At 43.1% G+C, this 9,953-nt stretch overlaps 1 protein-coding gene across 4 annotated transcripts in view; it reads right to left on the bottom strand.

Moving 5' to 3' along the window:
- The window catches only part of jag2b (jagged canonical Notch ligand 2b), a 78,508-nt gene that overhangs the window by 23,868 nt on the left and 44,687 nt on the right, over positions 1–9,953 (bottom strand). For all 4 annotated transcript variants that reach the window (XM_060917708.1, XM_060917709.1, XM_060917710.1 and 1 more), the window contains 2 exons: positions 9,668–9,711; positions 9,373–9,549 (listed from right to left, as the gene is read on the bottom strand). In XM_060917708.1, the coding sequence (XP_060773691.1) occupies positions 9,373–9,549; positions 9,668–9,711 (221 nt within the window). The remainder of the gene's footprint in view (positions 1–9,372; positions 9,550–9,667; positions 9,712–9,953) is intronic.

The following is a 9,953-nucleotide window of genomic DNA, read 5'->3' as shown; positions in this document are numbered from 1 at the left end:
TACCTGCAATTTTGACCTGTTGGTGGCGCTAGAGAGTTTGTGGTGCTGAGTTGAAATTTGGTGACAAGATCCTTGAGGCAGCCTAGAATCAGTGTGCCAAGTTTAAAAACCTCTAGTCAGACGGTTCTATGCATTGCCATAGAATTTCATTGATTTTAACAAAATTCAAAATGGTGGAAAATCCTCAAGGCAGAATATGACGTCATAGGGTGCGATGAGTTCGTCTTGAGCCAAGGATTCCTGACATAGTGGAATTTTGTTTCTAGCCAAAACGCATCATGAGATATGAGCCTAAAGACATTTTTCCTAGTTATAGCGCCCCCTAGCAGCCAATTTGGTCCAAATTTTTTGCGGCCCTTTGGGGAGGGGTGCTGCATAAAGCCACCCAGTTTCGTTAAGATACGCCAAAGGGTGGCCGAGAAATGAGCACACTTCCTGTTTTGCATATGCCAGCCAAATTTGATTGGCTGCCACGGCCAAACGCTTAAGAAATTCTAAAAACCGGGCATATTTCTTGTGCAGCTTAGGCCCCAGTTGCCATGTACCACGTTTGGGAGAAATTTTCCAAAAATTGAGGGAGGAGAAGCATTTTAATTGATTTTCACATAATTCAAAATGGCGGAAAATCTACTGGGTGGAATATGAGGAGACAGGGCCCATTGGATTCCTTTTGACCCAAGCATTCCAGCCACACTAAGAATTTGATGATCAGACGTATGGTTCAAAAGTAACAAGCAGAAATGTACCTGCAATTTTGACCTGTTGGTGGCGCTAGAGAGTTTGAGGTGCTGAGTTGAAATTTGGTGACAAGATCCTTGAGGCAGCCTAGAATCAGTGTGCCAAGTTTAAAAACCTCTAGTCAGACGGTTCTATGCATTGCCATAGAATTTCATTGATTTTAACAAAATTCAAAATGGTGGAAAATCCTCAAGGCAGAATATGACGTCATAGGGTGCGGTGGATTCGGCTTGAGCCAAGGATTCCTGACATAGTGGAATTTTGTTTCTAGGCAAAACGCATCATGAGATATGAGCCAAAAGACATTTTTCCTAGTTATAGCGCCCCCTAGCAGCCAATTTGTTCCAAATTTTTTGCTGCCCTTTGGGGAGGGGTGTTGCATAAAGCCACCAAGTTTCGTTAAGATACGCCAAAGGTTCGCCGAGAAATGAGCACACTTCCTGTCTTGCATCTGCCAGCCAAATTTGATTGGCTGCCACGGCCAAACGCTTAAGAAATTCTAAAAACCGGGTATGTTTCTTGTGCAGCTTAGTCCCCAGTTGCCATGTACCAAGTTTGGGAGAAATTCTTCAAAAATTGTGGGAGGAGAAGCATTTTAATTGATTTTCACATAATTCAAAATGGCGGAAAATCTCCTGGGTGGAATATGACGAGACAGGGCCCCTGGATTCGTGGTCACCCAAGTATTCCAGCGATACTAAGATTTTGATGATCAGACGTATGGTTCAAAAGTAACAAGCAGAAGTGTACTTGCAACTTTGACCTGTTGGTGGCGCTAGAGAGTTTGAGGTGCTGAGTTGAAATTTGGTGACAAGATCCTTGAGGGAGCCTAGAATCAGTGTGCCAAGTTTAAAAACCTCTAGTCAGACGGTTCTATGCGTTGCCATAGAATTTCACTGATTTTAACAAAATTCAAAATGGCGGAAAATCCTCAAGGCAGAATATGACGTCATAGGGTGCGATGGATTCGTCTTGAGCCAAGGATTCCTGCCATAGTGGAATTTTGTTTCTAGCCAAAACGAGTCATGAGATATGAGCCAAAAGACATTTTTCCTAGTTATAGCGCCCCCTAGCAGCCAATTTGTTCCAAATTTTTTGGGGCCCTTTCGGGAGGGGTGCTGCATAAAGGCACCAAGTTTCGTTAAGATACGCCAAAGGGTGGCCGAGAAATGAGCACACTTCCTGTTTCGCATCTTTGCAGCCAAGTTTGATTGGCTGCCACGGCCAAACGCTTGTGAAATTCAAATCACCGGGTATAACTTTTGTGCAGGTTGGTCCAATTATGCTATCTTCCAAGTTTGGGAGAAATTGGTAAAAAATTGAGGGAGTTGAAACATTTTAATTGATTTTCACAAAATTCAAAATGGCGGGAAAAATATATGGGCGGGAAATGACGTCATGGGGTGCGTTGGATTCGTCTTGGCCCAAGGATTCCAGGGATACCAAGTTTTTGAAAATCAGACCAACGGTTCAAAAGTTACAAGCAGAAATGTACCTGGGACTTTGACCTGTTGGTGGCGCTAACGGGTTTGAGGTAGAGGCCTGAAATTTGGTGAGAGGAATGTTGAGAGTGTCTAGAATCAGTGTGCCAAATTTCACAACTTTTTACCAGACGGTTCTATGGGCTGCCATAGACTTGCAGAGGCGGAAGTGGACTGAATAATAATAATAATAATAATAATAATAATAATAATAATAATAAGAAACAATAGAATCACTATGGGTGCCTTCGCAGCTTTGCTGCTTGGCCCCCAATAATAAATATAGCTGCAAGCAGCAATGCGGGGCCAAGCAGTGTGACCCAGCCTAAGTTGCCATGGCAACAGAAAGAACTGACCAGGCAGACAGTTAGTCTAAAGTTACTATGTACCAAGTTTGGGAGAAATTGGTCAAAAATTGAGGGAGGAGAAGGATTTTAATAGATTTTCACAAATTTCAAAATGGTGGAAAATCTACCTGGTGGAATATGATGCCATAGGGCGTGTTGGATTCGTTTTGACGGAAGGATTCCAGACATAGTGGAATTTTGTTTCTACCCAAAATGCATCATGAGATATGAGCCAAAAATCATTTTTCCTAGTTATAGCGCCCCCTAGCGGCCTATTTGGTCCAAATCTTTTGTTTTCCTTTGGGGTGGCGTGGGGCATAATGCCACCAAGTTTCGTTAAGATACGCCAAAGGACGGCCGAGATATGAGCACACTTCCTGATTGGCGTCTGCGCATCCAATTTTGATTGGATGCCACGGCCAAACGCATACGAAATTCTAAAAACCGGGTAAGTTTCTTGTGCAGCTTAGTCCATCTTTGCCATGTACCAAGTTTGGGAAAAATTGGTCAAAAATTGAGGGAGGAGAAGCATTTTAATTGATTTTCACAAAATTCAAAATGGCGGAAAATCTACCAGGTGGAATATGACGAGACAGGGACCGTTGGATTCGGTTTCAAGGAAGGATTCCAGCGATACTAAGATTTTGACGATCAGACCTACGGTTCAAAAGTAACAAGCAGAAATGTACCTGGGACTTTGACCCGTTGGTGGCGCTAGAGAGTTTGATGTGGTGAGTTGAAATTTGGTGACAAGAACCTTGAGACAGCCTAGAATCAGTGTGCCAAATTTGAATACCTCTCGTCTAAAGGTTCTATGGGTTGCCATAGAATTTCAATGATTTTAACAAAATTCAAAATGGCGGAAAATCCTCAAGGCAGAATATGACGTCATAGGTCGCGATGGATTCGTCTTGACCCAAGGATTCCAGAGATAGTGGATTTTTGATTCTAGCCCAAACGCATCATGAGATATGAGCCAAAAGACATTTTTCCTAGTTATAGCGCCCCCTAGCAGCCAATTTCTTCCAATTTTTTTGGGGTCCTTCATGGAGGGGTGGGGCATACTCTCACCAAGTTTCGTTAAGATAGGCCAAAGGGCGGCCGAAATATGAGCTCACTTCCTGTTTGGCGTCTTCGCAGCCAATTTTGATTGGCTGCCACGGCCAAACGCTTACGAAATTCTAAAAACCGGGTAAGTTTCTTGTGCAGCTTAGTCCAAAGTTGCCATCTACCAAGTTTGGGAGAAATTGATCCAAAATTGAGGGAGGAGAAGCATTTTAATTGATTTTCACAAAATTCAAAATGGCGGGAAAACTATATGGGCGGAAAATGACGTCATGGGGTGCTTTGGATTCGTCTTGACCCAAGGATTCCAGGGATACCAGGTTTTTGAAAATCGGACCAACGGTTCAAAAGTTACAACCAGAAATGTACCTGCAACTTTGACCTGCTGGTGGCGCTAGAGGGTTGGGGGTGGGGACCTAAAAATTGTTGTGGGGAATGCTGAGACTGTCTAGAATGTGTGTGCCAAATTTGAGCATTTTCCTATGTGTGGTTCTATGGGCTGCCATTGACTTCCCATAGGAGAAGAAAGTTGAATAATAATAATAATAATAATAATAATAAGAAAACCGACAAACTCATTAGGGGCCTTCGCCAGCTTCGCTGCTTGGCCCCTAATAATAAGAAAACCGACAAACTCATTAGGGGCCTTCGCCAGCTTCGCTGCTTGGCCCCTAATTAGCCTATGCATTGCTTCTAATTGCTTAATTTTAATTGCTTGTAATTATGGTATGATCGCCCAACAAGTAGACCTACGCTAGGTTCCAACTCAAAATGAAAAAATGTTTACACAAAAAAACCACCCCCTATTAACTGCAAACTATTTGAAGTTTTTTTTATATACAGTGGGGCAAAAAAGTATTTAGTCAGCCACCAATTGTGCAAGTTCTCCCACTTAAAAAGATGAGAGAGGCCTGTAATGTTCATCATAGGTACACTTCAACTATGAGAGACAGAATGGGGGGGGGAAAGAATCCAGGAAATCACATTGTAGGATTTTTAATGAATTAATTGGTAAATTCCTCGGTAAAATAAGTATTTGGTCACCTACAAACAAGCAAGATTTCTGGCTCTCACAGATCTGTAACAACTTCTTTAAGAGGCTCCTCTGTCCTCCACTCGTTACCTGTATTAATGGCACCTGTTTGAACTCGTTATCAGTATAAAAGACACCTGTCCACAACCTCAAACAGTCACACTCCAAACTCCACTATGGCCAAGACCAAAGAGCTGTCAAAGGACACCAGAAACAAAATTGTAGACCTGCACCAGGCTGGGAAAACTGAATCTGCAATAGGTAAGCAGCTTGGTGTGAAGAAATCAACTGTGGGAGCAATTATTAGAAAATGGAAGACATACAAGACCACTGATAATCTCCTTCGATCTGGGGCTCCATGCAAGATCTCACCCCATGGGGTCAAAATGATCACAAGAACGGTGAGCAAAAATCCCAGAACCACATGGGGGGACCTAGTGAATGACCTACAGAGAGCTGGGACCAAAGTAACAAAGGCTACCATCAGTAACACTACGCCGCCAGGGACTCAAATCCTGCAGTGCCAGACGTGTCCCCCTGCTTAAGCCAGTACATGTCCAGGCCCGTCTGAAGTTTGCTAGAGAGCATTTGGATGATCCAGAAGAGGATTGGGAGAATGTCATATGGTCAGATGAAACCAAAATAGAACTTTTTGGTAAAAACTCAACTTGTCGTGTTTGGAGGAGAAAGAATGCTGAGTTGCATCCAAAGAACACCATACCTACTGTGAATCATGGGGGTGGAAACATCATGCTTTGGGGCTGTTTTTCTGCAAAGGGACCAGGACGACTGATCCGTGTAAAGGAAAGAATGAATGGGGCCATGTATGGTGAGATTTTGAGTGAAACCCTCCTTCCATCAACAAGGGCATTGAAGATGAAACGTGGCTGGGTCTTTCAGCATGACAATGATCCCAAACACACCGCCCGGGCAACGAAGGAGTGGCTTCGTAAGAAGCATTTCAAGGTCCTGGAGTGGCCTAGCCAGTCTCCAGATCTCAACCCCATAGAAAATCTTTGGAGGGAGTTGAAAGTCCGTGTTGCCCAGCGACAGCCCCAAAACATCACTGCTCTAGAGGAGATCTGCATGGAGGAATGGGCCAAAATACCAGCAACAGTGTGTGAAAACCTTGTGAAGACTTACAGGAAACGTTTGACCTCTGTCATTGCCAACAAAGGGTATATAACAAAGTATTGAGATGAACTTTTGTTATTGACCAAATACTTATTTTCCACCATAATTTGCAAATAAATTCTTTAAAAATCAGACAAATGTGATTGTCTGGATTTTCTCATTTTGTCTCTCATAGTTGAAGTGTACCTATGATGAAAATTACAGGCCTCTCTCATCTTTTTAAGTGGGAGAACTTGCACAATTGGTGACTGACTAAATACTTTTTTGCCCCACTGTAGCTACATATTTTTTAAATATAGACGGTCTTTAGATTTCATGAAATCGGTGAAATTTAGTTCCCTCTGAAATTTGGTCATTGTGATGCATGTTTTTCTGTAATATCTAAAAAAAAAAAAAACCCAACCAACCCAGGCCATTCTGTGGCTGAGAAGTTATTTAATTTGAGGGGATTCTGTAGCAAATGTGCATGAAATCGCTCGCTTCGCACAGTCAAGCAGACAGAGGAAGTCCGTGTGCGCATGCGCAGGTTTACCTTCTTTTGGGTTTTACAGCAGCCGGCATCCACAGTGTTGCATTACTGCCATCTACAGGTTTACCTTGCCATGCACTGACAGTTCCATCACTGTCACTAAACAAATGAGGTGCTCGCTGACCACCGATATTTATTAGTTTGGTCTTGCGTTTCCTTTCCTTCGCAACATAATGTCTTTTCTTCTCACTTTCCGTTACTGTAGTCGGTCTTATCACATTTCATTCTCACGCTCATCCTCCATTTTTGTCTCCTGTTTCAAATTTGTATCCCACAATGCCTTGCACGAACAGGGAAAGCCCACCACGTGATGCATGATGTAGTATCTTGAACTGGGTCATGATGAAGCAGGAAGAGAGAGAGAAAAAAAAAAGGTGGAGAATTTAGGGCCACGTGGCCTTAAACTCATCAATTGTTCTATTAACTAAAAATTGGAAGCCTGCGATTCAAATTCAGTAGCTTTCGGTCCACTAAACTAAAATAACTGGGTGTCAAGGAAAATTCTTTTTATGACCTACACTTAAAATCTGAAAGGCAGTCTACCTTTACGTGATGAATATATGAAATGCATAATGCTGAGATGCCAGTCAGAATTTTTGGTCTAATAATTCTCTGAACAGAGGTGTTGCTTGACAAAGCTTTATTGGGTGCACAGGGCCCCATTACTCAATCACAAACTTTTATCTTGACAATCTGCTGCATGTATGAAAAAGTGCTATAGTCGTGTTATCATTCCTCAATCCTGTTTCTGGTTTCGCATGCCGATACACAGATCGCTGTGTGCACACTGTGGTGTGCCAGCTACAACATGAACACTGCTGTGCATGCCATGGTCTATGGACCCAGACCACAAGGAAGCTGCATGCCTCAGCTTGCATTTTGGGTTACATTGTGGTTTAGAAAAATCCACAAGGTTATCAATCTATATTAAATCAACTGGAGCTTTTTTATTTGACCAAAAGGTGGCTGGTTCAAGTCCCTGGACCAGCAGGAATGGCTGAAGTGCCCTTGAGCAAGGCACATAACCCCCAAGTGCTCCTTTGGCTGCTCTAGGTATAGTATGCTACTTTGGATAACAGCGTCTGCTAAATGCCATTAAAAGTAACATACTCGAAGGGGTCTCGCAATGCCCATGTTGCCAACTTGGCCAGATTTACTACACTGCACCGCAAGTCCGTGATGACTCAAAAACTTGCATGCACAAGGTGAGACTTGATCGCTCACCTCCACACTGATGAATGCTGAGCTTTGAATGGAAGTGACTGTACGCTCAGTTTTCGGTCATATGTTTGTTTCGCGAACGAGGGTCAGGGTGTAAAAAGTGGACAAAAAAGGGTGATGCAACTTTACAGAAAATTCATTTCAAAAACATTGGTCTATTGCATGTTATATTAGGAGCATATGCATCATGTTACCAGATGTGGACGGTAACGAAGTACATTTGCTTGAGTACTGTACTTAAGTACACTGAGTGAGTATACTTTTTTTTGGTGGGAAACTTATGACTTTACTACATTTGAAAAACAAATATCCTACTTTGGGCGGCACGGTGGTGTAGTGGTTAGCGCTGTCGCCTCACAGCAAGAAGGTCCGGGTTCGAGCCCCGTGGCCGGCGAGGGCCTTTCTGTGTGGAGTTTGCATGTTCTCCGCGTGTCCGCATGGGTTTCCTCCGGGTGCTCCGGTTTCCCCCACAGTCCAAAGACATGCAGGTTAGGTTAACTGGTGACTCTAAATTGACCGTAGGTGTGAATGTGAATGGTTGTCTATGTGTCAGCCCTGTGATAACCTGGCGACTTGTCCAGGGTGTACCCCACCTTTCGCCCGTAGTCAGCTGGGATAGGCTCCAGCTTGCCTGCGACCCTGTAGAACAGGATAAAGCGGCTAGAGATAACGAGATGAGATATCCTACTTTTCACTCCACTACATTTCTATTAAGGTCCTCATTATTCGTTACTACGAAGCAGCTTTGAAAGTGGACGTTTTTTCTTTCCTTTTCTAAAACGCGATTGATTTTTTCGCAGGCGACACTGAGACAGCCGATCAGTAATCACTAGGGTCACGTCCATAGACTGAACTTGATTTTATCCAGTGATTTCTCAGCAGCCTTACTTGAACACGACCGGTTGATGGCAGAGTGGAAGGAGGCGGTTCTTCTGGAGAACGCACACACCCATGGCCATACCTAGAACCCATGTTTCAGTTTTCTGAAAGGATTAAAGATTTGTTTCGTTTTAAGTGCTTGCTTTGTTTACCTAAAACGAACCACATCACGGCCTACAAAAACTCACCGTCCAACCTGCGGAAGCATATTGAGGTATATAAAATGTTTTATTCCAAGAGAAAGCTTGTAATGAAGCCGTCTGGGCTTTTAGAGCTAGCGATAACGTTGCAAACGGAGCTATGCAGTCTGGTTAATCAAATGCCTTTCTATGGATTTGCCCGCCAAGCTGCCGTAGCCTTGTCCACGGCTAACGTTTACACATAGCTAGTTAACTTGGACACTGTTAGTTAGCATGTAAAAACGGAGTTACGCTAACATGAATAACGTTAACTTATCTGAAGTCCTTTCAGAAATATGTTTTAGCATAATCTTGCCAAATAAACAGAATGTAGAAATCTTTCTTTTCTAGTAACGTTAGATACCCAATATGATTTCGAGTATGAAAAGAGTTTGCTAGCAAGTCAGTGAAACTCCACCTGACAATGTTAAACCACCACGATGGCACAGCATGCATTCATTTTGTGAATTCACAAAATAATCCAGTCGGTTGCTTCAGAGGCATTAGGTATTATAAGCGCTGTGGCGATAATACAATGTTGACAGAAAACGTACTTTTAATACTTAAGTACTTTTAAAAGCAAGTACTTCAGTAAAAATTTGACTGGACAACTTTCACTTGTATCGGAGTAACATTTGACCAGTGGGATCTGTACTTTGACTTAAGTAATCAAGTCGGGTACTTTGTCCACCTCTGCATGTTACACAGACTGCAATCTGGAAGGCTTCGCAAGCTACCTTTTCCTAAATCAAAAACACCCACTCACCTCGCACAGCGTCCCGGCATAGTCAGGCATGCATTCGCACACGAAACTATCCAGCACCACGTGACAGCGACCACCATTCTGACAGGGGCTGCTGGCACATTTGTTCCTTTGAATCTCACAGTGAATGCCTACGAAGCCTGGTGGACACTGGCAGTGGTATCCTCCCAATGCCCCTTCCTGGAAATAAACCAAATGGTCATTCATGGCAAATGATTAAAGCACTACTTCTTGAATATATATACTATATATAAAAATTCTGCACTTTATTCAAGAACGACAACTGAGGAAGTTCTACCTTGCAGGTCGCTCCGTTCTGGCACTGTCCACGGCAGCCATTTACTATGAGCAAAAGAGTAAACCAAACAGTAAACAAAGTGAAAACAAACCAGGGTCCAGGTTGTTAATAATTAACAGCATGCAGTTAAGATGACGAGAAGCTTGCATTAGTCGGCCGAAGACGTAAACGTTAGTTCAAAACAAAAACAGCACAAGCTAGCAGGCCACCGAGCAGAAAGCAAGAACCCAGCATGCAACAGGAGTTGAAGTCTACGATACGACACCCTATGCGGTGTACATATCCC

Source organism: Neoarius graeffei, chromosome 3, assembly GCF_027579695.1.
Source record: "Neoarius graeffei isolate fNeoGra1 chromosome 3, fNeoGra1.pri, whole genome shotgun sequence".
Classification (NCBI taxonomy): domain Eukaryota; kingdom Metazoa; phylum Chordata; class Actinopteri; order Siluriformes; family Ariidae; genus Neoarius; species Neoarius graeffei.
This window is presented reverse-complemented; position numbering and strand designations above follow the sequence as displayed.